Source organism: Dermacentor silvarum, chromosome 4, assembly GCF_013339745.2.
Source record: "Dermacentor silvarum isolate Dsil-2018 chromosome 4, BIME_Dsil_1.4, whole genome shotgun sequence".
NCBI lineage: Eukaryota > Metazoa > Arthropoda > Arachnida > Ixodida > Ixodidae > Dermacentor > Dermacentor silvarum.
This window is the reverse complement of record NC_051157.2, coordinates 199,041,414-199,056,096: the sequence shown is the minus strand read 5'-3', so window position 1 is coordinate 199,056,096 and position 14,683 is coordinate 199,041,414. Positions and strand designations below refer to the sequence as shown.

The following is a 14,683-nucleotide window of genomic DNA, read 5'->3' as shown; positions in this document are numbered from 1 at the left end:
AAGCGTGGTGTCAGCGCGCACAAGCAAACGTGAATAGATCAGAGACGATGACCACAGAAAACCACTGTCAAAACGCTTGCAGAAAGCGCAGCCGCCGCAGCGAGCGAAGGTTCGTGCGGTCTATCCCTTCAACGGAACCTGAGCGGCCAATGCACAGCGCATACAAGGTCAGAGCCGTGTGGAGATCGCTGTCAAGATACGGTGCGGGCGACCGCCGTAGCCGGGCAAAGTACAAGCGCAGTTGTTGGCAGAGTAGAAGCTGCCCCCCCCCTCCCTCCCCGCGCTGCCTTTCCGCTCTCCTCGTTTCGCGTGCGAGACTGAGTAGCCAGTTTCCTTTGCGCCCGGTTGCAAGATACGCATTTGGTGCCCCAGCACAGCGTCGCCCACCCCCCTACCTCCCTCCCATACCCCCACGGCCTTTCGCGCGACGGAAGTCGCGTTTGCTCTCCGCCGCGAGTTCGCTCTCCGTGATAGCGCGCGTCGCACGCGCGCTTTCACTCGCACATACGGCGCGTGGCGACGATTTTATCGCCTTTGGACTTAATACGCAAACTCACGGCGACGGCGACGCCGACGGCAGAAATACGCTGGAAGTGTCGATATAATTGCTATCGGAATAAAAGAAACCTTAATGAAACTTTGCGCACACCAACACGAAACCACAACGAAGAAGTACACAAGGACTAGCGCAGACTAACAACTGACCTTTATTCACTAAGGAAAAACATATATATGGTCGCGACACGCACCTTACGATCACTGCACATGAGCACAAGGGCATTTTGTAATCTATTACATAAAATAAAACCTTTAACAAAAACATTGCGCTATCACATCTTATTCATCAGGTCAATTTCCTTGTCATTCAATGCTATTGAAGGATGACTGACACATGTGCTTTGTAGTCTTGATATATGCCAAGCTTCCACAATCTCTCTTGTTGTCTGATTAGAATGAACATACAAAATATCAGTTTGATTACACACAGGACTACACATATTCATTGAACACCGTGCACAATGTAATGCCAAATGTGTCAGCTGCCTTCCTTTCCAATTCGCCAAGTGCTCTTTTAACCTAACGTTCACGCATCGCCCAGTCTGCCCTACGTAACACTTGCCACATTTAACGGGATCTTATACACTACATTTCTTTTGCACTCAACAACCTGGTGATCAGAACGCTTGGAACATTCATTACTGACACTAATAGGCCTGTCTTTATACAATTTGTTTACAGCCGGACACACGCCCCCTACTTTGTTTTTTTGCCGAGGAAACTATCTTGACACCATATTTAGCGGCCACCTTCTTAATTTTATGGGAAAAACCATGCATATAGGGGATTACCGATATTTTCTTAGCTTCCTGGCTTTTTTGCACCTCTTTCTAACGAATTTCATTTTCTTCAATAGCCTTTCGCTTACAGTCAGAAGAATCGAGGTAGGGTAACCAGCCTTTTCCAGCCGAAACTTTATCAGTTATCAGCCGAGCTGATAACTGTTACAGTTCCTAGACGTGAAGCTCATATTCGAAATAAACCATGTGTGTTGGAAGTACTCCCCGGAGAACAGAGAAGCCCTTGTTACAGTATGCTTCCGCCCATTCAAGGATAATAAAAAACGGGATCGCAATGGGATGTTTTCATTCAGCTCTAACAAAAACCTGCACGCACAAGTTAAATGAATCTTTCCTAGAGCAAAAGTTTCGGTCACCTCCCCACTGCCGGTCACCTCGGTGACCGGCAGTGGGGAGGTCGTGAAGTTTGTGGAGAACAGCCGAGCGAATGTGTTTAGGGAATCTTAGAGCACTGCACGGGCCGATTTTTTCAGCCCGGCCCGGACCCGTTTTTACGTTGGGCGGCCCGCCCGAGCCCGATCAAAACATTTATGGCGAGACCCGGGCCCGGCCCGGGCCCGGAAATAATCTACGTTACCCGCCCGGCCCGGCCCGCCACCCCTTTACGTTAGGCCCGAGCCCGGCCCGAGCCCGACTCGAAATCGGCCCGAACCCGGCCCGAGACCGAACAATAATGTTTTTCAGAGTTGAGACGCCCGAGAATAACTCGCTGCACGTTACATGCACACCACCAGAAAGCCCGAGCCCGGCCCGGGCCCGGGTCAAAAAGCACACGCCGTGCCCGAGCCCAGCCCGAGCCCGTGAAAAACTGTTCTACCCGGCCCGGCCCACAGGCCGGGCCGGGCCCGGGCTTTCGGTTAAGCCCGAGCCCGTGCAGTGCTCTATTAGGGATCACAAGGACTAATGCTGGGCCGTCGGGGTGAACGTTGTGGCGGTAGAGTACGCCATCTTGAAGTGTGAATAAGCCAAGGGAACTGTCGGCAAGTGGTGATTCCAGGCGGTCAATCATGACACGCAAGGACGGGTCATGGCGCTGCTCGTCGGCGACATGGACCAGTGGAAAAACAGATGAGAACGGAGGTGTCGGTGTCAGGCTCAGACGTAGAGGTCAGGTCTTCGACTGGGTAGCGAGGAGGAGGCAATCTGCGTCCTGGTGTTGGCGTCCCGACTTGTACGTCACTGTGTAGGGATATTCTTGTAGTCGGAGAGCCATACGACCGAGCCGGCCAGTAGGATCCTTGAGCGACGAAAGCCAACACAGCGCATGATGGTCTGTAATTACTGAGAAGCGCTTGCCATATAAATATGGGCGGAACTTTGAAACAGCCCAGACAAGAGCAAGACATTCGCGCTCGGTAATCGAACGGTTGCGCTCTGCAGTTGTCAGGAGCCGGCTAGCGTAGGCTATAACACGGTCGTGTCCGCGTTGGCGTTGCGCTAAGACGGCGCCGATCCCAAACCACTGGCATCGGTTCGGACCTCTGTAGGTGCGGACGGGTCAAAGTGGGCCAAGATCGGTGGATTGGTCAGAATTGTGATAAGGCGTGAAAATGTGGCAGCCTGAGGGAACCCCCCGTAAAAGGCACGTCTTTCTTCAGAAGTTCAGTGAGTGGTCGAGCGATTGCTGCGAAATCTTCACGAACCGTCTGAATAAGAACAGAGCCCCACAAAACTGTGGACGTCTTTGACAGACTGAGGTACAGGAAAAGCCGTTACTGCTCGAACCTTCTCCGGGTCGGGTTGTACTCCGAAAGCATCGACGAGATGGCCGAGCACTGTAACCTGTCGGCGCCCGAAGTGGCACTTCGGGTGAGTTTAATTGGAGCCTAGCCTGGCAGAAGACGTCAAGGATGGCTGCGACGCGCTCAAGGTGCGTCTCAAATGAAGGAGAAAACACAAGGGACGTCGTCGAGGTAACACAGGCAAGTTGACCATTTGAAACCTTGAAGCAGAGAGTCCATCATCCGTTCGAACGTGGCGGGGGCATTGCATAAACCTAACGGCATAACCTTAGATTGGTAGAGGCCATCTGGAGTGACGAAAGCGGTGTTTTCTTGGTCTTGCACATCGACGGAAATCTGCCAATAACCGCTCAAAGGTCAATGGACGAAAAGTATTTGGCACCGTGAAGAAAATCAAGAGCGTCGTCAATTCGTGGTAAAAGGTAAACGTCCCTTTAGTGATTCTGTTTAGGTGCGGTAATCAACGCAGAAACGCCACGTGTCATCTTTCTTTTGACGAGCACGACCGGCGACGCCCAAGGACACGACGAGGGCTCAACAATGCCTTTGGCGAGCATCTTGTTTACTTCCTGCTGAATAACTTGCCGCTCTGCCGTGGACACACGATACGGTCGGCGGTGAATGGGAACAGCATCACCAGTGTTTATCCGATGCTGAACAAGGGACGTGTGGCCAAGTGGGCGATTGTCAGTGTCAAATATATCTCGGTAGGACAGCAAAAGGCGATATAGGGCGTCTGCTTGGTCAGGGGCGAGGTCCGAAGCGACCATGGGACATAATGGGCCGTCGAGGCTCAAGGCATCCTGCGGGTAATCAGGAGGATCTGGAGACGCGTCGACGTGCTCGTCTGTCACTGACCGGAGCGTGGCCTTCATGTACATGCCTTCAGGTAACAACTGCTTCGTCAAGCCAAAATTGATAACATGGAGACACATGCGATTAGCGGCAAGGGTAACGACGGAGTGTGGCAAGAGATGTCGCGCGCCAGGAGGACATCACGAATAGGTGCGACGACATAGTCGCCATCAGGCACGGTTGCCGTTGAGGCCAATTCGACGAAGGTTAGGGCTTTTGGAGGTAACTGAACAAACGCTGTAGTGCAGAGGGTGTTCGGTTGTTCGGGGGAACGTCGGAAACAAGAGGAAGCTCGAGGCACAGCGTACCGGTGGAACAGTCGATGAGGGCAGAATGCGTCGTCAGAAAGTCGAGCCCGAAGATTAGGTCATGAGGGCAACTGGTCAGCACGGTGAACAGGACGGGAACTTGGCGGCCAGCAATTCCTACGCAAGCAGTCCACATACCACTGATGGCAACAGTGGCGCCATTGGCTACGCGTACGGCTCGAGTGATGGCAGGCGTAAGAACTTTTTTGATGGTGGTGGTGAAAAGCATTTATTGGTCTATCTGTACAGAGAGGTGCCGGAGGAGAGGCCTCGTGGAGTGGGTCGTGGAGTGGTGGAGTGGGTCGTGCCCGTTGCAATACTGGGCGGAGTCCCTCATTCCGGGACCCCGTTGGTCTTGACCGCTGCCCAGGTCCGCCGAACTAGGGCTTGTTGGGCCGATAGTTCCTGGCAGCCGAGCAGGGCCGCCTCCCAGTCCTCTCGGGTAGGGGAAGGGGTGATGGGGGAGAGAGAAGAATTTTGCCGGCATGCCAAAACCATGTGGAAGGTGTCGGCCACCTCCCCACAGAATGAGCAGTGGCCGTCAAAAGAAGGATTAAAGTGCTTGAGAACCGCCGGGCACAGCAGAGTGTTTGTAAAGAGCCTAAGGAGAGTTCGTTCGCCAGCTTTACCCAGCCCCTTCATAGGAACCGGGTAACGCCGGTGTTCGGCACGATAGTGCTCAGTAATATCTTTAAAAGAAAGAAGAGGGCTGTGATCTGGGTCAAGGTCCTCCCAAGTGATGCCTGGTGCCCGGTAAGTGAGTGCGCGGGCTGCCTCATGGGCGGCTTCGTTACCTGGCATGCCTTGGTGGCCAGGGACCCATATGATTGAGCGATGAGTTGGGTCGCAGTCGCGAATACTGCGGCGAAGAATTTTGTCAGCGAGAGGAGTGATCCATCCGAATTGAATGTTACGACAGGCTCCGCGGGAGTCTGTGAGGATGAATTTAGAGTCGGGATGGGAGGCTGCGAGGGCGGTCGCCACCTCCTCCGCGTGCGTTGAGCTGGGTCCTTTGAACGAGAGGCCGTCCACTTGTCTTTCCTCGTGTATGATTGCAGCCGTGTACCACCCCCCCCCCCCCTGGTGTGGTTTGGGCCTGCAATATCGACGTAGAATACGTGTTTCTTAGAGCCATAGTGGCGGTGCAAAGCATCCGCCCACGCCTGGCGCCGGCCATTATGGTCCTCCTTGTTCATCTTAGTTGGAAGGGGTCGAACGTAGAGGGCGCGTCTCCACAGTTCGGGCACTCGAACTCTTTCCATCGTATGGTGGTCATGTTTAATATGTAACCGGTCCAAGAGGCGGCGACCGGACACGGTCTGGGCGAGACGCGTGTATTGGTTAACACGATGCGCCTCGCGAAGTTCCCCATAGGTGTTCACCACCCCTAACGCGAGAAGACGCGCGTTGGAAGTGGAGGTCGAAGGCTCTCTTGAGCATTTTGCGGAGTACAACCTCCAAGAAATCTTCGTCATGTTTCCGTAAGCGTAGGTATGGAGTCGAGTACAGTATTCTATTAGTCACGTAGGCATGTGCGGGCCGCAGCGCATCCTTACTTCGCAACCCTCCTCGCTTGTTGGAAACGCGGCGAACCCACCTGGTCGCCGACCTTGAGGAGTTTGGCAAGAGTTGTGTCTGCCTTGCGATGTTGATTAATGAAGAGACCGAGTATACGAATCTCCTCCACTTCTCGGATGGGGCCACTGGCGAGAGAAAGCTGAACTGAGATTTTGCATTTCGGGGAAGGTCGAATATGCACAGATTGAGACTTGGACGGGGAGCATTGGAGGGCGCAGTACGTAGCATAGTGGTCTACTATGCTCGCCGCTGCTTGCAGGCATTCCTCCATCACTCCTATGTTTCTCGTAGTGGCCCAGATGGTGATGTCGTCGGCGTACAGCGCATGCTGAACACCATCGACACCCGCCAACTGTGCCGGGAGGTGTGTCATGGCAATGTTAAAGAGAAGCGGGGACAACACAGCGCCTTGTGGTGTGCCCCGTGTTCCCATCTCCAACGGGCCGTACTCGGTCTCTTGTAGGCGTATAAAGGCCAAGCGGTCCGTTAAGAAATGTTTGATATAGTTGGATGTACGAGCGCCGCAGTTGGTCTCGCTAAGATGCCGGTGTGCTTAACATTCTCAAAGCCACCCTTGAGATCGAGTGCCAAGACTATCTTGTCGTTATGTGGGTGTTCGGTGGGTTCGAGGATCTCGTGATGAAGCTGTAAAAGGATGTCTTGTGCCGACTTTTGAGGTCGGAAGCCGAACATGGTGTCGGCGAAGGTGTTCTTGCTCTCGAGATATTATGAGAGGCGGTCACGGACCATCGTTTCCACGAGTTTCCCTACACATGAAGTGAGGGAAATGGGCCGGAGGTTGTCTATGTTTACCGATTTCCCCGCCTTCGGGATAAAGGTTACCAAAGATGTCTTTCCAATCGGCTGGCAACGAAGTGTCCCCGGTCCAAATGGCGTTGATGTATTCGAGTAGGGTTCCGTATGCCCGATCTGAAAGGTTTGCCAATAGTTTGACTGTTACCTTATCTCTTCCAGGCGCCGTCCCCCTGCGCATTTGTGCAAGAGCCGCGCGAAGGTCGTGAAGCTAGAAAGGCTGATCCATTTCCGGATTATCGCAGCCTGCATACGAATAATCCATCCCTCGCGGGTCTCGATCCTGATTGAGGTATTGTGAGCGCAAAGCGTTCGCTAGCTGCTCCGTGTGTCCTTGAAAGTTGTGTAGTGCGCGAGTGAGGTGTTTCTGGGTTTCCGATCGTGTTTTTGTAGGGTCTATGAGACTCCTGAAGAGCCGCCAAGTGTTGCGGCTCAACATCTCTCTTGCTGCGCTGTTACATCTATCTACCCAGTTAGTGTCTGCGAGCTGGGCAGCGTACTCGGCTGCTTGCTGAGTAAGGTCAGAGATGCGAGCGCGGAGTTTACGATTGTGTTTCTGCCGCCGCCATCGTTTGGTTAGGCTGCGGCGAGCTTCACAGAGGTGCATCAGGTGGTTATCCACGTCCGGTGCACGTTCCGTAAGCTGTATCTGCTTTTCGTGTGAACGGAGTGTTTGCACGAGTCCGTGTGCCCAAGTGGAGTAGTCTTGTTCCAAGAGAGGAGTTACGGGGAGGGCCTGGCGGAAAGCATTCCAGTCGGGAAGTTTGGCTTGTGCAAAGGCGCGATTTAAGGGTCGAGTGTAAATGACAGTGTTCAGTATGCAGTGGTCGCTACCGAGGGTGTCCTCGGTGTTGATCCAGTCTGCGTGTCGGATGTGTTTCGTGAGGGTAAGGTCGGGGCAGGTCTCCCGAGTGACGGAATTCCCTACACGTGTTGGGTGGACCGGGTCGGTTAGAAGAGTGATGCCCAGCGTAGATATAAGTCCCGCCAACTTACGACCACGCGGCTCTTCCTTGCGATAGCCCCACATGAGACAGGGGGCGTTAAAATCGCCCACTATCATCAGGGGATCGCGACCCGCGATCCTTAGCGCTGCGCTAAATATGTTAGAAAAAGTGACGTTTTTTAGTTTCGAGGGGCAGTATATGTTAAGTATGTGTACGGGACTATCTGTTCGCCGCAGGGCAAGGGCAGAGACCATCACGTACGAATATTCCAGATTTAGGTCGAGATCCACCTCCTGCGCTGTGTAGCCTTTATTGACTAGGAGACAGGTGGACGGGTCTCGCTGAAAATCGTTAAAGCCCGAGAGCTTAACCGCAGCTCCGGTTTCTTGCAGCGCAAGGACTGCGGCGGGGTGTTCGAGATTGTCAATGTACGCCCTTAAGTGGGCGCGTTTCGTCCTGTCTTTGAAACCCCGATAATTCCACTGTACAAGCGAGAGAGCTTACTGTCTTTGCGGGGGGCGCCGCCCTCTAGGGGGTTGGTTGGGAGGGGGCGCAGCCATGTTGATTTGAAGGGAGATTGCCTTGGAGAGCCGGACCAGGTTCCGTCACCTGCAGCGGGAGCGATTCCGGCTCCCCCGAGAGTTCGGCTAGATCGATGGGTCGGGTGAATTTTGATGGGTGGCTCGCGTCTTTGAGGCGTCCCGTTCGGCGTAGAAGCCGGGGGTTTGACTCTAGCCATGTCTTAATGTTGGCCGTCACGGCGGCTGTAACCGTGGCTGTGACTGCCTTGAGAAGGCTGTCTTGGATTTGGCCAAAATTTGATATCTGAGTCGTCAACTCGGCAAGGGCGTTTTCGAGGGCGGTGAAACGCAAGTCGGAGCTAGAGGGTGTCGGGTCCGCCGGCACCACTTGCATCGGTTCCGGAGCTACCTGTGCTGGGGGCGGGGAGGACCGAGCCGTTTCAAGCGCGTGAATTTTGGCGTTAAGTTGGGCATTTTGTGCCCGGCGAGTCTCGAGCTCGCGGTGGAGGTCCGCGACGTCAGAATTAAGGGGTGGATGAGGAGGAAGCTTTGGTGGGGGAGAAGGTAGAGGAGTTCGGGGAGGCGGAGGAGGCCCGTCTCGGCTGCCTACCTTGGGCTGAGACGTATTCTTTGGTGTGCCAGACGGAGGGCCCTGGAGAGCCGGGAAATCCCCGTCTTGGAATGTAGGGACGTCTGGATCCCGTGACGCTTTCGGGTTAGTTGACCGAGGAGACTTGGGCGCACGTCCAGGTAAGGTGCCCGCCGGTGGCACTGGTCCGGTTGTGCCTTTCGTCGTCTTGTTGCTAGGCGTGGGAGCTTTTGAAGTGGTGACAGGACCCGAGGGGACTGCAGTCCGAGGTTGGGTTCGTTGACCGGTGGGGTTGCCCGGTAGTTGCAGCCGTCGGAATTTGGCTTTGCAGTCTTGCGAGCCCGTAAGATGACCGCCACCGCACACAGTGCCGGAAGGAGTGCACTCGTGAGGCGCCATGTTGCCGTCTTCGAGGACTGCGACTGTTTCGCCGCAGTGTCCACAGCGATTGTCTTCAGGATTCGGGCATAAGTCCGGACGGTGACCGATGGTGCCGCATCGGAAACACGCGGGAATAGTCCGCTTATATTCGCGCACCACAGTCACCACACTGTTATAGTGCAGGTAACGCGGTACTCTGTGCCCCACGAAGGTGAGCAGGGCAATCGTCAACTTCCCCAGCTTGCGGATGAAGGCTATCTCTCCTGCGCGCTACTGGACTTTAGATTTCAAGGTGGCAGAAGTTTCCTGCTCATGGACCGTAATAATCCCCCTGCAGACTTCACCGTTGACTTTGGCGTGCCCGACCACCGGGATGGGGCCTTTGGAAGCATTAGGTGTAAATTCACGAGCCAGCGCGTTCGCCGCATTGACGTCTTGAGTGGTGGCAATGACGATATTCTGGTCCCAGATGGGCCAGACACTAAGAATGTCCGCCGAAGATGGATTTACATAGGCAGAGAGCAAAGCACCAAGCTCACCGTTCTGCAGGGCCGTCTTCAGGGAGATCGTCACTCTGGGCTTGATGACGATCGTGAAATCTTTTTTTGCGGAGTCGAGGCATAGCGGTGGGCCGCCATTTCTTCGACCCTGCTGCTTGTGAGAGCTGAGGGTTGTACCTTGCAGTATTCGGAGGCACAGAAATACCGGCACTTATGGAGAGTCCGCTGACTGCCGAGGCGTTCGGGCGTTGCTGGCGTTTACGAAGTGCCACCAACGAGAAAAGGCCTTCATCCACTGTCTCCTCTTTCGGAGTGGAAGTTTCAAGCGAAGACGGGGCTTCTGCGACGATTTCTGACCATGTCATCGTCTCGGGATCGTACCCGCGCCAAGCAGAGGCCGCCATGGCGGCCGCGGAGAACGATGGAGACCGGCTCCGGGGTGTTAGGCCGAGCTGGGTGAAGTGGCGAAGACAAAAATGATCCTAAAAGGCCCAAAAATTGGCCCACCTGGTCCAGAGTGGTATCTTCAGGCGCCGGGTGATGTTATCCGTCTAGAAGACGCAAAATTTCACGGGGTCCCTTGGAATTTTCGATAAACCGGAGGGAAATTGCCGGAGCCGATGTGAGGCGCGTCCGCTTGCTCCGCGCTCGCAGCGTTTGAGGCGACAACATAGATTAGCGCTCATTATGGACACTTCGGCTCCAGTATCAATCAATGCCTTGAATGGAACACCATCCACGTCTACGTCAATTAGGTTCGCGTTCGTGAGGAGCGTCAACGGAGGATTTGGACAGGACGAACGCGATGCAGCACTGCCTCCAAGAGCTGCATGGCCTAGTTTTCCGTCCCGTGGTTTGGCTTGGAAAAGCGGCGAGGTTGTGTGCCTCTTCATGTTGCCTTGGCCGTGTTTCAGTTCTGGAGATGTATCTGGAAGTATCAATGTTAAACTGGTTGTGTAGAAGCGGGTACATAAGCTTAGAACGGGCTAGTACTGCTCCGTTTTCTACTGTTAAGATTCCGGCTTTGTTAAGTAGTTCGGTGGGCGAGTCTGTAAGTTTATGTTTTTTGTATATATACCATAGTGCTTTTATTGCGATAGCAATTATATGGACACTCAAAAGCAGATTTCTGCCGTCGGCGTCGCCGTCGCCGTCGGCGTCGCCGTCGCCGTGAGGTTCCGTATGACGTCATTTGGAGATGAAATCGTCGCCGCGCGCCGAACGCTGTATGTGCGAGTGAAAGGGCGCGAGGGGCGCGTCTTTCACGGGGAGTGAACGCACGGCGGAGAACAAACGCGCGTTCTGCGCCGTGCTCGCTTAAGGGCTGCAGAATTAGGCGTCTCGTTTCTCCTTTACAATCACCATATATGTAGAGCAAACGCGCCTTCTTCAGACGCGCGAGAGGCCGTGGGGGAGGGGGAAGGAAGGGACGCGACGTTTAGCTGCGGCACCAAGTGCCTATTTATATGAGAGGCTCCAGCAACAGTCACCAACGCCGCACGCATTTAGAGCTAACGCGGGCAAAACGCCGATGGCGTCGACAACAGTTCTGCGTGTTGTTGCTACCAAAGCCGCTCACCTTACTTCGTATGAGATTGCTGTGTTGCTATCGCATCATTGCTTCGCCCTTAGGGCGAAACTGTGACATTTTTTCTTTGTACAACATCTAGTTTTTTTAAATATTTGCTTAGTGTATGGGAACCAGACAACATTTGCGTACTCAAAGACCGACTGCACAAAAGTTTTGTAAGCCAGAAGTTTTGTATCTTGTGGTGCTGCTCGCACATGTCTTCCAAGAAGTTTTTTTTAAATTTTTTTTGTTATTTTTGCTTTTACATGTGTCGGTGTCAAGATATGCCTGCAATTTCCTTGCTTTTTTCACGTTTTTTTCTTGCTTTTTTTCTCTCCCAAATTTCTCATACGTTCACATTTTGCCGCTAATATTGTATAACATGCTGTGTTTATTTCTCTTCAGTGCAGTTATATTTGTTTTAGTTCCATTCTGTTATATTTCATTTCACTTTTACTATTTGTCGCTAGCACTGTATAATGCTGCATGTTTCTTATTTATATATTGTCCCCCGCTCCCCTCAGCAATGCCTCGGCGACTGAGGGTATCGAAAATAAATAAATAAATAAATAAATAAATAAATAAATAAATAAATAAATAAACAAATAAATAAATACATAAATAAATACGAAAGAAAAGGCATTTCATTGCAGTGGCTGTAACATTGGTTATATGGGTGCTCCATCTGAAGTCGTGTGTTATTGTTAATCCGAGGTACTTCTGTTCGTGAACTTGTGTCAGTGGCACGTCATTAACGGTATACATAAAGATTGAGTTACTTTTTTTTGCCTAGTAATTGACAGAATAGCAGATTTCGTAGTATTCATGGTCATCTGCCAGTCGGGACACCAGTTAGACACTGCTTTCAAGTCGTTTAATGTTATGTGGTCATGATGTGAGTTAATATTACGATAAATAATGGGGCAGTCGTCTGCAAATAGTCTAATGTTGCCTGTGATTTTTCTTGGTAGGTCATTAATACATATTAGTCCAAATGAGTCCATTCAATTCCTCAAATTGAGGATGGTTAGTAAGGTAGTCCCAAATCCAGTCACCTATGGGGCATGACAGGAATGTATCTAAAGTTTGCTTATGTGATTTTTGTGTCATACCCGATGAAATGCCTTTCAGAAATCGAGTAGGGTGGGGTCTCTTTGCCTCTGCTGGTCGACGTTAAATGAAATGTTGTGCGTAGTTGAGTGATAGTAGAAAGCTATCAGCGAAAGCCATGTTGTTATGGTGATATGATGCCCTCATTTTCTAAAAAAAAAGTTATATGTTTTAGTATGATGTGTTCAAGAAGTTTGCACACGGTGCTTGTAAGCGAAATTGGCTGAAAGTTGGACGGGTTGTTTTTGCTGAATGACTTATTTACTGGGACAACCTTTGCAGATTTCCAATCTTTTGAAAAAGTACTTTGCCGTTCATTCTACGTATCGTTTCAAAAAGCGTTAGGTATTTGTTCCAGCCCTGGCCCTTTTTTTTCATGTCCTGGATTGGAAGGTTCAGTACTCCGGCCTCTGTGACGGTATGAGTGCTTATTCTGCTGTTAACTGCGATGTCGATTTGAGGTAGTTTCCCATCGTTAGTTGTGAAGATAAAACAAAACTTGTTATTTATTGAATGAGCACTATCTCTGTTAGTTTCGGGCGACGCTAGGAGATGACTCGATGCCTTAGGTTTAAGGCAGTTCTCGAATTTACTCGGTGAATTTCTTGAGAATCCTTGAAGTGTGAGTAAAAGTTTTACTTCGCTGTCTTTATTTCAGATTTCATGTCTTGGATAGCTAAGGTAAGATTCCTTCGAGATGAAGGCTTAGGTGCAACCTTCATTGATTTTCTTAGACGCTTGACCTTACGTTTGGCGTGAATGATGTCACGTGAGATCCAGGCATTGTGCTTCCTCGCTTTTTTAACACGAAAGTGTTTTATGCCGGGGTCCACCAAGACTTCACTGACGTATTTCCGTCACGGAAATACGTCATAGAACATAATACAAAGAAAGAAACCAGATGAAAAAGTTCCACAAACATGCAAAATTTGGAAATCGAACCCACGACCTCTCGGTCCGCGACGATAGATCGCCGAGCGTTTAACCCATTGCGCCACAAACGCATTTGCACAGAGCTACACAGACGCGCCTTATATATCTAACACTCCTCCGTGTACCCGCGCTCTTGCTCGGGGCGGTGCCGCCGCCTACGAGCAGAAAAGAGAAGTACTGCATTATGACACTAACGCGCACCGACAGTGAACGCTTCGGTGGTCTCAGCACTACGACGCCTCGATGCCAGCATTCGAAGGGACGCTGGCATCAAGAAGCACTACCAACGCCACCTAGGTGGCGTTCACCGTACTCAGCACAGCGGAGCGTGGCCTCCGCAATTAGCTCTGAAAATGTTTCTGAAGTTGATCGCGGAGGCTGCAATTACGACGCGCTGTACGCGCTGATTTGACTCGGTGACGATTCAGTTACGTGCTTTGTCTTGCGGGTTGTATTAGTGTGTCAGTTACGTGCTTCGTCTTTCGCGTTGTGCTAGCGTGTGCAGCGTAGTGCAGCTTCCATATGCACGACGGTTGCTCATGGTCATCGACGTTGGTAGTCGTGATGGAGGAGACGTGCCACCAGGCATCCGCGTGAGTGCATCAACGCCTAAGGGCGCTTTAGCCAGAAAACACCAATAGACATTATATATCAATGTGCAATAAACATTACACTACTTCTGTGAAGACACGTTTCACTTTCGTGTTCTATACCGATTCCTATATAAGAGGGATCAACCACATTTTTTCACTTTAGAAGGTACATATTTGGAAACAACATGAAACATGATAGCTTCGAAACTATGCCACAACATGCCGATGTTTGTGGGGGGATGTATGGAAAGTTCTTCAATAGCGCTAAATTCGTTAGGTAAGTAGTCGATAATACTGGTAACTAACGTCTGCTCTACTGAAGTCCAGGTGAGTGATGCGTGGTTGAGAAGAAAATGTATTATTCTGAGCAGGTACAATATATCAAGTAATCTTATGATCAGATATGCCTTCTATGAATTCAAGATTCGTTGGGTGTAACGGGGAAATGATGGCTCAGAAAAACTAAATCAAGTTCAATTCAAATCAAATGAATTCTTAACAAAGTGTCGTTTTATGCATTGAATCATTAAAGTAAATAAAACACCAATGCATTTCTCCGCAAAGTTAGGGAATTAATATCTTAAAACTGGTATCATCATGAGAATTCGTTCCAAGTGGATCCGCGTTGCGGCTAGACATCGATTCCTTTCGATGCGAACCGTCATCAACCGTATTCCGGCGGCGGCTGCGTATGGCGCGCCCGCCTGGGCCCTATTACAGCAGAGCTGTTTATATCTACCCTCCCATAGATTTTCAATGTCCGTACCTCAAAACGCCGGCGCCCTCTATAAGGAGGCAAAGCAAACCATTAAGTCACGTGCTGACACCTGCGCCGCAAGCGGAAAGATAAGAAACCACTCAACGCTACATAACGCCGCCCTCTAT

General features: G+C 51.4%; 1 protein-coding gene across 1 annotated transcript; it reads right to left on the bottom strand.

Annotated features, from left to right (window-relative positions):
- Nucleotides 1-8,129: 8,129 nt before the first annotated feature.
- Nucleotides 8,130-9,110, bottom strand: LOC119449173 (uncharacterized). Its single transcript, XM_037712356.1, has one exon. It carries the CDS (start codon nucleotides 9,108-9,110, stop codon nucleotides 8,130-8,132), a length of 981 nt encoding a protein of 326 aa, XP_037568284.1.
- Between the last annotated feature and the right edge of the window lie 5,573 nt (nucleotides 9,111-14,683).